Source organism: Mrakia frigida (assembly GCF_051309035.1).
Source record: "Mrakia frigida strain ATCC 22029 unplaced genomic scaffold BDY24scaffold_7, whole genome shotgun sequence".
In the NCBI taxonomy this organism is placed as follows: domain Eukaryota; kingdom Fungi; phylum Basidiomycota; class Tremellomycetes; order Cystofilobasidiales; family Mrakiaceae; genus Mrakia; species Mrakia frigida.
Genome location: NW_027481274.1, coordinates 464,274 through 477,194, shown reverse-complemented (window position 1 = coordinate 477,194; position 12,921 = coordinate 464,274). Strand labels below are relative to the sequence as shown.

At 54.4% G+C, this 12,921-nt stretch overlaps 7 protein-coding genes across 7 annotated transcripts; 3 read left to right on the top strand and 4 right to left on the bottom strand.

Annotated features, from left to right (window-relative positions):
• Window positions 1-532: 532 nt before the first annotated feature.
• Window positions 533-3,889, bottom strand: BDY24DRAFT_381897 (P-loop containing nucleoside triphosphate hydrolase protein). The gene is made up of 12 exons (XM_076639421.1): window positions 3,765-3,889; window positions 3,489-3,664; window positions 3,348-3,400; window positions 3,243-3,264; window positions 3,138-3,167; window positions 2,943-3,056; window positions 2,650-2,857; window positions 2,510-2,557; window positions 1,601-2,419; window positions 1,312-1,493; window positions 1,093-1,216; window positions 533-1,020 (listed from the first exon to the last, which is right to left on the bottom strand). Exons 1-12 carry the CDS (start codon window positions 3,780-3,782, stop codon window positions 991-993), a joined length of 1,824 nt encoding a protein of 607 aa, XP_076498852.1. The 5' UTR covers window positions 3,783-3,889; the 3' UTR covers window positions 533-990.
• Window positions 3,890-4,323: 434 nt separating this feature from the next.
• Window positions 4,324-5,637, bottom strand: BDY24DRAFT_381893 (uncharacterized protein). The gene has a single exon (XM_076639420.1). The coding sequence runs from the start codon at window positions 5,463-5,465 to the stop codon at window positions 4,800-4,802; it is 666 nt and encodes a 221-aa protein (XP_076498851.1). The 5' UTR covers window positions 5,466-5,637; the 3' UTR covers window positions 4,324-4,799.
• Window positions 5,638-5,962: 325 nt separating this feature from the next.
• Window positions 5,963-6,672, top strand: BDY24DRAFT_413258 (uncharacterized protein; the record flags this gene model as incomplete). Its single annotated transcript, XM_076643163.1, has 2 exons — window positions 5,963-6,125; window positions 6,614-6,672. 2 exons carry the CDS (start codon window positions 5,963-5,965, stop codon window positions 6,670-6,672), a joined length of 222 nt encoding a protein of 73 aa, XP_076498850.1.
• RPC10 (DNA-directed RNA polymerase core subunit RPC10) lies at window positions 6,640-7,438 on the bottom strand. The gene is made up of 3 exons (XM_076639419.1): window positions 7,230-7,438; window positions 6,968-7,062; window positions 6,640-6,783 (listed from the first exon to the last, which is right to left on the bottom strand). The coding sequence occupies exons 1-3, from the start codon at window positions 7,327-7,329 to the stop codon at window positions 6,763-6,765; spliced, it is 216 nt and encodes a 71-aa protein (XP_076498849.1). The 5' UTR covers window positions 7,330-7,438; the 3' UTR covers window positions 6,640-6,762.
• On the top strand, window positions 7,439-10,053 carry BDY24DRAFT_381878 (uncharacterized protein). The gene is made up of 10 exons (XM_076639418.1): window positions 7,439-7,787; window positions 7,895-7,910; window positions 7,986-8,046; window positions 8,137-8,277; window positions 8,373-8,638; window positions 8,771-9,102; window positions 9,233-9,274; window positions 9,384-9,424; window positions 9,525-9,785; window positions 9,890-10,053. The coding sequence occupies exons 1-9, from the start codon at window positions 7,553-7,555 to the stop codon at window positions 9,735-9,737; spliced, it is 1,347 nt and encodes a 448-aa protein (XP_076498848.1). The 5' UTR covers window positions 7,439-7,552; the 3' UTR covers window positions 9,738-9,785; window positions 9,890-10,053.
• A 6-nt stretch (window positions 10,054-10,059) lies between these two features.
• BDY24DRAFT_413255 (uncharacterized protein) lies at window positions 10,060-11,442 on the top strand (the record flags this gene model as incomplete). Its single annotated transcript, XM_076643162.1, has 2 exons — window positions 10,060-10,129; window positions 10,319-11,442. The coding sequence occupies 2 exons, from the start codon at window positions 10,060-10,062 to the stop codon at window positions 11,440-11,442; spliced, it is 1,194 nt and encodes a 397-aa protein (XP_076498847.1).
• A 903-nt stretch (window positions 11,443-12,345) lies between these two features.
• BDY24DRAFT_413254 (uncharacterized protein) lies at window positions 12,346-12,882 on the bottom strand (the record flags this gene model as incomplete). The annotated part of the gene is made up of 2 exons (XM_076643161.1): window positions 12,346-12,376; window positions 12,443-12,882. Coding segments are annotated over 2 exons (471 nt in total), but the record flags the coding sequence as incomplete, so codon positions are not given.
• Window positions 12,883-12,921: the final 39 nt, after the last annotated feature.

Sequence of the window (12,921 nt, the reverse complement as noted above, 5' to 3'; positions counted from 1 at the left end):
CCCAGCCAGAAGAACGAAAGCTTCAAAGCGGAGTCAGCCAGCTGAGAGCGTGGGACAGTCGAGCTAGATTTGACAAACTGGCAGGTTTTTGCTTCCAAAGGGAATGCTGAGAAGAGCAGAAAGTGTGGGAGTGTGCTCGAGGAAGCTTCTACTGGATGACTAGGATTGTCGGGGTGTGAGGAACTCGAACCTATGGTGAGCTGAGTGAGCAAAGCGACGAAGGGCGACGCGTCGTGACTTTCCCTCGAAGAACGCACTCAGCCTCGCTTTCCTTTCCTGACTATTCTCTCCTTAACGTGTCCTTTTCAGTACTAGAAGGGGGGTGGAAGACCCACAGAGCAATGACCAGCTCGCTCTTTTCCCTTCCTTCTCAAGGGTCGAATCGAGATCTTCATATTTTGACCGACCGAAAAGAAACCAAGCAAAGAAAGTGAGCAGGGTATAGGCAAGTCCGAAAGGAGTGAGAGGTAGATCGGATTCGAAAGCTAGCAAAGGAAAGGAACGAAAAACGAGAACGAGGGAAGGGGAAGTGAAAGCAAACGAAAAAAAAAAAAAAATGAAAACGAAGAAGGACATGCTGGAGGCGAGGGACGTGTATAGGGTACCTAGAGAGTTGCACAACGTGGATTGAGGGGGAACCGTTAAAGAAGGATAGAAAGAAAGAATAAGTACAAGGAGGGATACAAAGGAAGGGAAGGAGAGAGAGATGCGTGTGGAGAGGGAAACAAACGCGTCGGAGAGACGGAGAGAAAATGAACAAGAAAGGAGGGACGGGAGAGGGAGCATGTGTGTGGGAGGCGAGTGGATACAATGGGTAAGGACTTGTTTGGAGAGGTGAGAAACGAGAGAGAGGGGGGGAAAGCAAAAGCAAGGGAGAGATGGAAGAAAAAGCAGCAACAAAAGGCCCAACCTGAACGAAAGAGAACAGACGTGTTGTGGAGAACGAAACGAGAGGGAAGAGAAGAGAGATGGACGGATCACGACTTTTTTTTAGAAAGCTTCTCGTAGATTGACAGGGACCTGCGTAACCGAACCGAGGGAGGAAGTTAGCGTGCGTCGGGAGGGAGGAGGAGAGGAGAGGACGCGACGAACCTCGGAACACTTGAACTTAAAGAAACACTCGCACGACCTCAGCATCTCGACGTCTCCACCGTTGGCTTGGATGATATTGACGACGACTCCTGGGCGACCTCCTCCTGAGACGGCGGGCGAGACTCTGTGGGTGCGAACGAAGGAAGGAGAAGAGAGCGAAGCGAGTCAGTTTCGATTGCCGCCCCTCGTTCGAGCGAAGAGAGAAAGATATCGACGAACCTCTGAGCATAGCCCTCCACCGACCTAGGAAGGTCGTAGTTGATGACCAGCTTGACGAAGCCGATCTCGTTCGCCTTGACGTGAAGATCGAACACGACGAGCACCTTCCCTCTCCCCGTCACCGAAGGAGCTCGGAACTTGTTGACCGCTGCGAGTCGAGCTTGGGAGTTGAGTTCGGGGTGCTGGAAGATGAAGGAAGAAGAAGATATGGAAAAAAGGTCAGCGTCGATCCTTTTCGAAGAAGAGAGAGAGAATGAAAACGAAGACGCGTCGGAAGACCAAAGCTCACCAAAACAGTCACGTCCAACCCTCTACTCGCCAACTTGTACGTCACCGCCTCCATCCCACTCTCGCTCCCGACAAACACAATCCCAGGCAACACGGCCTCATCATCCAACAGATCCGCCAAAGCCTCCAACTTCCACTCCTTCGCCTGATTCACCTCTCCTCCCAATCCTCCTCCTCCTGGCGTCCCCACAGCTCCCACACTCCCCGCTCCTCTCCCACTCCCAATCGTCCCAGCCGCAGCTCCATCCCCAGCAGCCCTCGCTCCAGCTCCTCCCCCTCCAGACGTGAAAGCAAGGTAGAGGTACAGATGCTTCAGTCCTCCTCCTCCTCCAGCGTTGTTGGGTCCTCCCTGAGGCGTCGTGGGATCCGTCGAACTCCCTCCTCCTCCTCCACCACCTCCCGAGGACGACGATCCTCCACCAGCTCCTCCTCCTTCTCGTCTCACAAGCACTCGAACGGGTTCTCGAACCTGAATGGCGTTACTGAAATTCAAAACGTCTTGCGGGACGGTGTTGCTGAAGAGGCATGTCTGACGATCGACTTGGGCGACTGCTCCTTCGACCGACGGGATGGCAGATCCTCCTGGAGTGGAGGGAGGGTTGTTGAGGGAAGCGGATCCGATGGTTCCTGCTGGGTTGGAGGTCTGAGCGGGGAAGCGACGGGACATGGAGGGGAACTGAGTGTTGGACGTTGGGTTGAAAGGGGAGCTGGCTCCTGCGTCGTAAGGGCTTTGAGGAGGACCGGTGGACGGGGACATCATTCCGGCGTTGGAGATTCCGGAGCGGGAGCGAGGGAGGGGGAAACGTTTGACGACTTCGATCTGTGTGAGGAGAGAAGAACGACGAGGAAAGAGAGTGAGCGGAGGACGCGACGACGAAGATGAGAAAGAGAGGATTGGTTCGATACGTACGACGAACTCGTAGAGGTTTCGAGCGATGAGTTGATCTACTTCGTCAATCTGAAGGAAGAACGAAGCAAGCAAAAAGTCAGTTCGAGCGTCGTCGGACAGTTCGGAAATCGAGCAGAAACGAAGGAGATCGAAGGACTCACGACCAAGAACCTCACACCGTCCCCACTCAACCCTCTCCCACTCTGCCCACCCGAGAACAGCTCGTTGATCTTCGCAGGTGTTCCGATGATGACGGAAGGAGCGACCATCCTCTGTTCGTCGATCCAGGTTCCCGTTGAAGACGTCGCCGTCGTAGGACCGACGCAGAGGGACGAACGAACACCGAGAGGAGTGGCGATATCTCGAACGCTGTGTCACACAGAACGAAGAGAACTCTCAGTATGGGAGAGGCGGACGAAGGAAAACAAAAGACTGAGAGGAACGAAGAACGAACAGCTTGTACGCCTGAGTCGCCTGATCGACCGTCGTGGTGATGATAACGATCTGAGGACCTCGGTAGGGGACGACAGGAGGGTTCGAGAGACAGATATTGATCGCTGGGACGACGCTGAGAAGGTGGAACGAAAAGACGAGGGTCAGTCAAAGTTCGAGCCGAGACGAGAAGAAACGGAAGAGACGACGAGCTCACTAGGCGATGATTCGTTCTTGGGTCGGGGGTCTGTTGGAAAGCGGAGAAAAAAAAAGGGTTAGCCTGACATCAGAGCCTTAGTTATGAAATGAAGACAGAACGAACGCTTGAGCGATGATATCCGATCCTGAAACGAAGAACAAAAGAAAAAAAAAAACGCGTCAGTTTCGACGCTCCCTCTCCTCCTTTCTCGCTCGATTCTCAATTCACCTCTCAACAAGAACGGCAGCGCTCTCTGCTGAACCTTATTCGGAGGTCCGATCCTACAAAAGTCACGCAAAAAAGCCAAACCCAATTCTCGTCAGCTCAAGCTCGCAGCGCGTCTCCTCTTCGCTCTCGTTCGAAACTCACCCATATTTCAACACCCCTCTCAACAACTCCGGCACCAATCCCACCTGCTCCCACTTGACCATGTTGTGAGCCGCACCGGGTCCCAAACCCGAGCTTCCTCCAGGCGTGACTTGACCGGGAGGAGGCTGAGGCCATCCTCCTCCGGGCGTTGGGAGGTCGGTGGAGGGAGTTGTCGGCTGTCGAGAACGAGCGACGAAGAGGGGATATCGAGTCAGCTGGGGCTGAACGAGGTAAACGAGGAGGAAAGGGGACGGTAGTAAAGAGCAGAGAGCTCACCTCGTTGAACGAATCCATCCTCGAGAACCCTCCAGGTCTCCTCGGCTGTTGCTGCTGCTGCTGCTGCTGACCATTCCCACCCACCTTCTCCCCCTGCCCATTCACTCCATACGGCGTACTGTAACTCCTCCCGTTCAGCCCAGGTCTCCCTCCTCCTCCTCCCCTCTGCTGCTGCTGCTGCTGCCCACCGAGCGTCAACGCTCCCCCGTTCGAGCTCGTCGCACTCGTGAGAAGAGGCGGAGGTTTGTTCCCGTTCCCTCTCGGCGACGGAGGTCCAGGGTTGGGGTTGAGGTTGAGGTTGAACGCTGACGGCGGAGGGTTGGGGTTGAGGGTGAGTCCGGAGGGGGTTGTGGCTGAGGGAGGAAGAGGAAGAGGTCCGATGGGTGAAGAGGGTTGGTTGGAAGAGAGGGAAGGTTTCGAAGGTGGGAGAACGAGGTTGAAGGTTGGTCCGAGAGTGGACTGAGAAAGATGCTGGTTCTGCTGGTGGTTGAGGTTCGAGCTCGCTCCTCCTCCTCCTCCGACGAAGGACCCTCCTCCCGGAGTGAAAGCTTGACCTGCTTGACCTGCTTGACCTGCTTGACCTCCTCCTCCTCCTCCTCCCGAAGAAGCGTAATCGTTCCTCTGGACGACCTCCCAGGGCGTTCCGTTCGGTCCTTGGTTCTGAGTCTGAGGTGGTCCTCCTCGAGCAGCGAGCGCCTGAAGTTGAGTGACCGAGCTCGAGAGCGCGACGACCTGGGAAGAGAGGAGGCTGATTGCTGAGGAAGGTGAGAATTCCGAGGTGGTGGAAGCTTTTGGAGTGATGACGTTGGCTGAGGAGGAGGAGGAGTTGAGATGGTGGTAGAGAGATGACGGGGTGATGGTCGAAGCGGCATCGGATGCCGGGAGGAGGAGGGAAGTCGACGACGACGAAGGGAGGAGGGACGAGACGGTTGAGGAGAGCTGAGAGAGTTGGGAGGTCAAGTTGAGGATGGCGGATTCCGTAGTGGAGAGTCGGTTGAGAAGGGACTGGGAGAAGATATATGCGAGAGAGAAGAGTCAGAACGAACGAACGAAAGAGAGAGAGAGAGCGGAGAGGAAGCAAAGGAGGAGGAGGGAGTCGGTGCTGACCTTGACGAAGGGAGATCGTTTGAGCGCCATCTCGAGCTCGTCCTCTACACTTCCTGCTACGACTCCTCCTCCGCTTCCATCAGACGTGCCCTCCTGTTCCCACCCGTTCGAGCTTCCGTTCGAGCTGAGTCTCTTTGGGTTCGCCCAAATCTCGTCCGAGGGATTCGAGGAAGGAAGAGGGACGTTCCAACCTGTTCCTCCTCTCGGAAGAGGTAGAGGCTGAGTCTGAGCCATCATCCCGACCTGACCTCTCATGCTCTGCTCCCTAGCCAACCCTTGTGGATTCCCTTCAGCGAGTTGAACGGATCTCGAGGAATCGACAGATCTCAAAGGAGGAGGATGAGAGGGACCCGAAACTCCAACTCCTCCTCCTCCTCCTCTTGGACTCGGAGGAAAAGGCTGTAGAGGTTGCTGTTGATGAGCAGAGTGGTAGGATCCTAGGGAAGCGGCGTCCTTGGAGGAAGAGGAGGAGGTGGATCTGTGGGATTGAGTAGGGGAAGGAGCTGAATGGAGGAAGGGAGGAGTAGGCGTAGGTGACGACGTTTGAAGCGTTCGAAGAGGCGAAGGTTGGCCAGGAATGGCAACAGAGGGCATGCTCGCTCTGCCTCGTAGAAAAGGGTCGTGGAGAGAAGCTGAGAGAGAGAGAGAGTACAAAGGAAGAAGAAAGAACGAGGGAGGGGGGAGGGCGAGTCGACGTTGGGAGCTCAAAGAAACAAACGACGAAAGACGGTCCTTTCGTTTGTTCAAATCTCCTCCCCTCCGGACAAGTCTAGGCCCTTAGGCTCGTTTTTTTTTTTGCATCCGCTTATCGTCAAATCTTTATCTCCCAGATCCTCATCTTCCTCTACGCCTAAATCTTCTACTAGAATCAACGGAAGTTACAAGAAGGCAACAAAACGAGCCTAAGGGATTCCCTGTAGATCGGACCCCCAAATGGTGAAATTCCCATCCGAGAATGGGCTGAATCCATGAAGTCGAATCGAACAGCTCACTTCTTTGCTGCCCCCCTCGACCGACCATCAACTCCATCACCAAACTCACCTCTCTTGACCCAACCCTCCTAATACTACACTCTTACATTCTCTACAATAATGAGCGACTCCACCTCCCTCCAACCTCCTCTCCGAATCCTCCCTACCTCCTCGCAACCCATCAGCGTCGAGCAGACTCAGCTTCACCTCCAGGCGTTCCTCGACGGGTTCAAGGAGCGAAGGAGCGGGGATATGGAGGTTGGGTTGGTGGAGAGGTTGATTGGTGGGTTGGAGGAGAGTAAGGCCAAGGCTTAAGGGAGTTTTGGAATTTGAGTCGAAGGGAGGCGAGGGAAGAAGGGAGGGAAGGAGAGGAACGTTGAGGTCGACGTCGAATTTTAGGGAAGGAGGAAGGGACGAAAACGGTGAGCTTACTGTCTTCTAGAGGTTCGAGCGTACGTAGAGGCCGTTGTATAGAAGGCAAGGAACTGATCTTGCTGTTCTTTGGTGTTGTTTGGCACTGTAGGGACGAACTCACGCAAAGAAACCCTCGGAAGGAAGGAGTCGAAGCTCACCTCGACGACGCGTCTCTTCGAGCTTCGGCTGTCGTCCTCAAACCACCCAAGAGGACCGAGCACTCGTTCGAAGATAGAGCTCATCTCTGGATCCATTCGACTCAGCTTCCTCGAGGTCACTGAGCGAAGGAAGGGAAGGGGAGGACGAGCTCAAACTTCACAGATCCATGTCTGAGTCCTTCTCTCTTCTCCTCGAAAGCCTCCCGAACCCAAACCCACCCTGAGAGTATTCGTAAAGACATATCTATCAGATCCTAGAAGTACACAGGAGATCCAAGAAACCCGAACGAGCTCAGAGACTGCTCGTCTCGTTCCTTCCTCTCTCCCTTCAAAACCTCTCCCCTCCAGCTATCTGGCCTCGAATTGCACCTGCAAGAGCCACGTCAAAGGTCAGCGTTCGATTCCCTGCTAGACAGCGAAAGCAGAAGCTAGAGATCGACTCACCACTACAGGAAGAGACGAAGGTGAAGAGAGAGGGAAAGGGAAGGAGGGAAGGAGGAAAGGGTCTGTCAGCTTCTCGTTCTCCCCTTCTTCGAGTTCCAAAGCTGAACGCACTCCTCTTTGTCCTAGGCTTGTACATAACTCGGTGACCACACTCTCGGCATCGGATAGGCTCTCCCATTCGGATAGGGTTCTCGGCGGCGCAATCTGAGCGAGGACAAGACGAACGAGAGGAAGGAGGTGGGTGGAAGGGAGGGAGGGAGAGAGGGACGGACGGACGAAAGGTCAGCACAAGCCCTTTGGAACCCATCCCTGGACTCTTCTGAGTTCTAAAGAAGACATCTGGGCGGAAGAAAGGGGAGACGCGAACGTACCAGCACAAAGGTAAACCTGAGGTTGAGCGACGGCCTGATGAGTTCCTCCTCCAGGTCCTCCAGCTCCGTTCTGGCCGTACGATGCGTTTTGAGCAGACATCCTTTTCTTTTCAACGAGAGAGAGGGTGAGGGAAGTTGGAAGAGAAGAGGGAGAGAGAAGGGGAAAGGGTGGGAGTTTGGAGGTTTCGGAAGGGTGCTAGTCGTTGGGAGGAGGAAGGGAGAAAGAAAGGTGAGCTCAAACCAAACTTCACAAGTCTCCTGGCGCCGTGCCTTCCAGTCTCCCACCCAACACCCACCCTCCTCGCACATCAAGCGAACAAACCATGCTCTTCCCCCTCCCCACCTTCCTCATCCTCTCCCTCAGCTTCACCAGAGGCGTCTTCGCTGACCGAGCGAGAGCGGACGAGAAGGAGGAGACACCGAATCGACGGAACCATCGCCATCTTTCAGACGACCTTTTCGATGCTCTGGGATCTGCTAGGGACGAGAGGCTGGAAGGATTTCTAGACTGGGAGAAGAAAGGAGGACTTCTGAAGGATATCCTGATTCCTAGAACTCGTGAGTCACGCTTGAGTGCGGATGGGAGGGAGGGGAAGGAAGGAGGTTGAGCTGATGAGCTTTCCTTTTGACGTGCTGGTTGGGTTGGTTTCTTGGCGAACAATCAGCTGGGACGGATAACAAGTGAGCTTGATCTCTACTTTGACGTTTGTGGATGAGAGAGGAGACTGACAGCTTTCGTTTGATGGGCTTCTCTAGTACCTACGTTCAGAAACGAATAAGCCAGGTGTTTGACGAGCTGGGTTGGACGAAGGAGACGGTTCGTTCCCGCTCCCTCTTCTTCTTCCTCCTTTCTCACCTCAAAGTCGTCGGAAAAGCTGATCTCAAGCTCATGACCTCTCCGCTACAGGATCGCTTCAAGGGCTCCACTCCTTACGGAACCAAAGAGTTCACCAACCTCATCTACACCTTCGACCCTTCAGCCCCCCGTCGGATCGTTCTCTCCGCTCATTTCGACTCCAAGTTCTTCCCTACCTTCCCTGAGAACCAGGTGAGCTTTCTGATCATCTTTATCTGCTGTCCCTCCGTCTCTTTTCGCGAGACACAGCTGAATCTCCTCCTCATTTCCTCGCATTTCTTCTTCAGTTCATCGGAGCCACCGATTCAGCCGTGCCCGTTTCCCTCCTCTGCTCGGTAGCAGCAGCTCTCACTCCGCTTCTTCGCGACCGACAAGCTCGTGTTCAAGCCGCCCAGGATGAAGGAGAGGAGTTGGACGTTGGGCCCGATGGATTCGACGAGGAGGAAGCGGCGAGAACGACGCTGCAGATCGTGCTCTTCGACGGAGAGGAAGCCTACAAGGATTGGACGGATCAGGATAGTACTTATGGGTCGAGACATTTGGCTGAACTTTGGTGAGTCGATTGCGACACGTCGAGGTGATGGTTTGGAGGCCTAGCTCGAGATCTGACTCCTTCTTTCTCCCCGACTCGACGCGTCGTTCTCTTCCCTTCCTCTCTTCCTCTCTGATTCCCCTCTTCTCGCAGGTCCAAAATCTACAACTCCCCACCCAACGGTGTCGCACCTCGCCGCTACTCCCCATCCTCCAACCTCCTCACCTCCATGGACGCGCTCGTCCTCCTCGATCTCCTCGGCTCAGCAGATCCCAAGATCCAGTCCTACTACCCCGCCACGGGATGGATGTTCGATGAGATGAAGGGTGTGGAGGCTCGATTGGGAGAGAGGGGACTGTTGGGTGATTTGGGAGAGGCTGGATGGGCGGTGGGAGCGTTGGCGTCGGATGGGGGTTGGGCGGAGAGGAAGAGTTGGTTCCACAAGAGGGCGAAGGGTGGGTATGGATGGGGTGGGATTAGTGATGGTGAGTCGGTCTGATTTCGAGTTGGTTTGTTGGTTAATGGGAGGTCATGAGATGCGGAGCTGGGAGAGGTGGCGAGAAGAAGGGCCGGAGGACGCGTCTGACTTTCCTCATTTCCTTCCTTCCCTCTCAGATCATCTTCCCTTCCTGCGGAGAGGTGTAGAGATCCTTCATTGTACGTGTTTCCATCACTCTACTCCTATTCTGTCCTCATCCTCCATCCTTCTTCTTCTCTCACTCGCTGACCTTCCGACGCGTCCGTCTTCCCTTCTTTTGCTTCCCAGTGATCGCCGCTCCTTTCCCTCGAGTTTGGCATACCATCGCCGTAAGCACCCTCTAATCCTTTTCGCTTCGCTACCTTTTTGAGCTGCCTCGCTCATTACTGCTTCACCTCTTCGCTCTCCTCTCTCTCCTCCCCCTCACAGGACGACCACTCCGCCCTCCACCTCCCCACCATCCGTCGTTGGGATCTCATCATGCGTGTCTGGACAGCCGAGTACCTCGGGCTCCAACCAGCAGAGCTGAAACCTTCGTCCACGAAGCGAGAGCATCCTCAGCAGGGCGCCTTCGTCGACGAAGGAGTCGAGCCAACAGCGACGGAAGGAAGGAGAGTCGAGAGGAGTGGAGGAGAGCTGTGAGGGGAGTCTTGGGTATCTTGTTTGGGTTCTTGTCGATTTATCTAGATGGTGAGTCGCTATTTTCTGAAGAGGGAGACGACAAGAGTCGATGGACAAAGAAGAACGAACGTTGAACGGACCTCACTTTCGCGTCCTCCCTCTCTTGTGGCCAGTTTCTTCGACCAAGCCTTTTCTCAGCCAATTTGAGACATCAAGAAGCTTCCAGTCGTTTCTGTGAACTGGCATCCGAGACAACGCGTCCTTCTTCCTCCCTCAACTTGCCCTCAGCCCACGCTTTTTGAACTTGGGTCCACCTCTTCTTCTCCTTCTCTATTTAACCACCATGACCAACCCAACTCAGAACCAAGACCAAACTTCCGGAAACGGCGAACCTAGATACGAGTCCCTAGCCAGTGCCCTACAGTCGTGAATTGGGTATATACATAGAAACTCGCGTCTGGTCGCGTCAAAAGTCCCGCGTCAAGTTTCGAAAACCAAACTCGTCGAGCTCACCCTCTCTCCCTTCTTCCCTTCTTCCCTCCGACCACATTCTTCTCGAGACCCACCTATCCATCCACTTCCCTCCCCATCTCTTCCTTCAGTCTACATCATGTCCACTCCTCTCTCCACCAGCAGTTTCTCTCCCTCTCCCTCTCCCTCAACCTCTGCATCCAATCGACTCTCTCTCCACCTCCCTCCCTACCTCCTCTCGGAGATCATCTCCCACCTCTCTCCCATCCCTCCCTCCTTCCTCCTCGTCTCCAAACTCTTTATGGAACTCTCCCTCTCATCTCTCTATCGAAACGTCTCCCTCTCCCAACCTCACCAGTACCCATCCTTCCTCTCCGATTCGAAATCGAAGAAAGAAGGATGGAAACGAACCACGTCCCACCTCAAGCTCACCATCGCTCAATCTGACTCCATCGCTCTCGTTTGGTTGCCGAGATTGCTCTACCTCGCTGCTGAGTGCTCTAATTCGTTGGTGGACGGTGTGGGGGCTGGGTTTGGAACGAAGTTGAAGACGATTGAGCTCGCGTTCGGGAAGGAAGGATGGGTTGGAGGAACGGTCTCGGCTGTTCAGCAGCTCTTCTTGTCGAAGAAGGGGTTCCCGTTCGTTGAGCATGTCGTCTTGAAGGAATACGTTGCGCCAACCTCTCGGTTCAACAAGTCGACGAAGAAGGAGATCGTCAAGAAGAAGCAACCTCGAGCGTCGAAGAAGAAGTCGAAGGGAGCAGCAGCGGGGACGACGGACGTCGACATCGACCAAGCTCAACTTCCTCCTCCTCCCTCCTCCGAGACAGCAGCATCGGAAACCGAAACAATCTCTGGACTTCCAGCTTCTTCCCCAGTCTACCTCAAATTTCTCTCCAAACTCCTCTCTTCTCCCTCCAACCTCCAAAGCATCTCCCTCCCTCTCGCTCTCCTCGTCCACCCTTCCTCCCCTTGGTCGACCGCTCTCCCCTCCTTCGGACTCGAAACCCTCATCGTTCTCCCTCTCCTCGAAGGAACAGAAGACGACGAGGTCCAGACGCTCGTGGATGGGTTGGAAAATTGGCTGAAGAGGATGTTCGAAGGTCCAAGTTCGAAGGGGAGGAAGCTCGTTGAGAAGGGGAAGGGTGGGTTGAGGAGGTTGGATTTGAGAGCTTTGGAGAGTGTGATTGAGGAGGAGGGAATGGAGGAGCTGGGAAGAGTGGTTGAGGTCGAAGGGTTGAAAGTGTTGGTTTGAAAAGAGGGAGGAGGATCTTGCTTCGCTTTCGAACTGAGGGAGGGAGAGAATGTATGCATCTTGACTGATTTGACCGACCTTCCCCTCTCGCCTCAAACATCTTTGTCATCCGAGCCACTGAACTGAAAGTGAAGCTCCTGCGGAGCATCGTGAGGAAGGAAAGGGAGCGGCTCCAAAAAAGCGACGCGTCGTCGATTTCAATCCCAACCGACGCGTCCCTCCCTTCCCGCCGTCTTTTCGCTCGAAAGGAACGAGTTCAAATCCCTTCCAACCCTATTTCAATCATCGCAGCTTCTGAAGAAAGTAGCAAAAGGGAAAACAGCCGCTCGAGCAAGCTCAAAGAGCGAATCTGTTACAACCCGTCTGCGCACGCTCCTCTGCCCCGATTCTACCGTCTCCTTCGTAAGGCAGAGATGATCGAGGTCTTGGTAGTGAAATGGTTGATGGGTTGCGCCAACCTGCAGGTTTTCCAGACGGCTTAATCGGTTGTACTAGCGATTGGGTTTGGCGAAAGGAAGTGCAGAGTCGAAGATGTTGTAGGCTTTGAGGAAGTCTGGGTGCGTTCTTTTCATCGAGTTTGAGAGAGCGAAGAGGGAGGTTGAGGATGCGGAAGTGGTGCTTTCAGGAGAGAGTAGGAGAAGAAGAGGAGAAGAAAGGATGCGTCGTGTCGAAAGGCTCATCCATCTCGTCTTGTCCATCCCTTCCTCAGCCACCCTCGAAGCTCCAATCGAAAGTCCAAGGCAGTTCAACGGAGCGTCCAATATCTTGATCGAACGAGGGGACGGTACTGAACGAGAGCAAGAAGAAGAAAGGCGAAAGAGGAGGTCAGGAACATGGAGACGCGACGACGAAGAAAGAGACGAGAGAAACGAGCATAAGGCTGAGACAGAAGCAGGCTTACGATCAGGTTGAGGAGATGTCTGTTGAGGTACTGCTGAGAGAAGCGAAGCCATTGTCAGCGCCGAAGAAGACGAGAGAGAGAGGAAGAGACGCGACTCACGCTTCAGGAGACGACTCGACGAGGATGGTGATTCGAGGTAAGAGGAGTGAATCCGCGAGCCGTCCGAGAAGTTCTTTCCTCTCCTCCTCGATCAAACCGTGAATGACGACGTCCTGGACGTGGGATACACTCTCCGTCACGTCGCCGCGATCGTTCAAGTCGTCCTTTATCCACATAAGGACATCGTGGGTGGGTTCTGTAAAGTGGTACAAGATGCGAAGTCCATAGGCCTTTATGGGACCTGGGATCCTACCGTTGAGACTCAACAGAGGGTCCCTGAAGAAAGCATCGACGAAGACCAACCGTCGAAGGCGCGTCCAGTGGGAGAGGTAGACAAAGAGGCAAGAAATCTCTCCTCCAGGAACTCCGTTGACTTGAAACTCGATGGGGTCGAAGAAGGAGCAGATTTGAGTCTCTGATAAACCTTCGGGAAGAACGACCTTGAGAGAGTGGAGGGTAAGACGGCCAGGAGTGGAGGA

Excerpts from the sequence above, each read along its gene's own strand:
- RPC10 (XM_076639419.1), bottom strand. The coding sequence starts at position 7,329 with ATGTCTGCTCAAAACGCATCGTACGGCCAGAACGGAGCTGGAGGACCT. Across the intron at positions 7,063-7,229 it reads TCAGGTTTACCTTTGTGCTG|ATTGCGCCGCCGAGAACCCT; the intron begins GTACGTTCGCGT and ends GTCCTCGCTCAG. Across the intron at positions 6,784-6,967 it reads AGCCTAGGACAAAGAGGAGT|GTGCAATTCGAGGCCAGATA; the intron begins GCGTTCAGCTTT and ends TGGCTCTTGCAG.
- BDY24DRAFT_381893 (XM_076639420.1), bottom strand. The coding sequence starts at position 5,465 with ATGCCCTCTGTTGCCATTCCTGGCCAACCTTCGCCTCTTCGAACGCTT.
- BDY24DRAFT_381897 (XM_076639421.1), bottom strand. Across the intron at positions 3,057-3,137 it reads CAAGAACGAATCATCGCCTA|CGTCGTCCCAGCGATCAATA; the intron begins GTGAGCTCGTCG and ends CCACCTTCTCAG. Across the intron at positions 2,858-2,942 it reads GCGACTCAGGCGTACAAGCT|CGTTCGAGATATCGCCACTC; the intron begins GTTCGTTCTTCG and ends TGTGTGACACAG.
- BDY24DRAFT_381878 (XM_076639418.1), top strand. The coding sequence starts at position 7,553 with ATGCTCTTCCCCCTCCCCACCTTCCTCATCCTCTCCCTCAGCTTCACC. Across the intron at positions 9,103-9,232 it reads ATGGGGTGGGATTAGTGATG|ATCATCTTCCCTTCCTGCGG; the intron begins GTGAGTCGGTCT and ends CTTCCCTCTCAG. Across the intron at positions 9,425-9,524 it reads GAGTTTGGCATACCATCGCC|GACGACCACTCCGCCCTCCA; the intron begins GTAAGCACCCTC and ends TCCCCCTCACAG.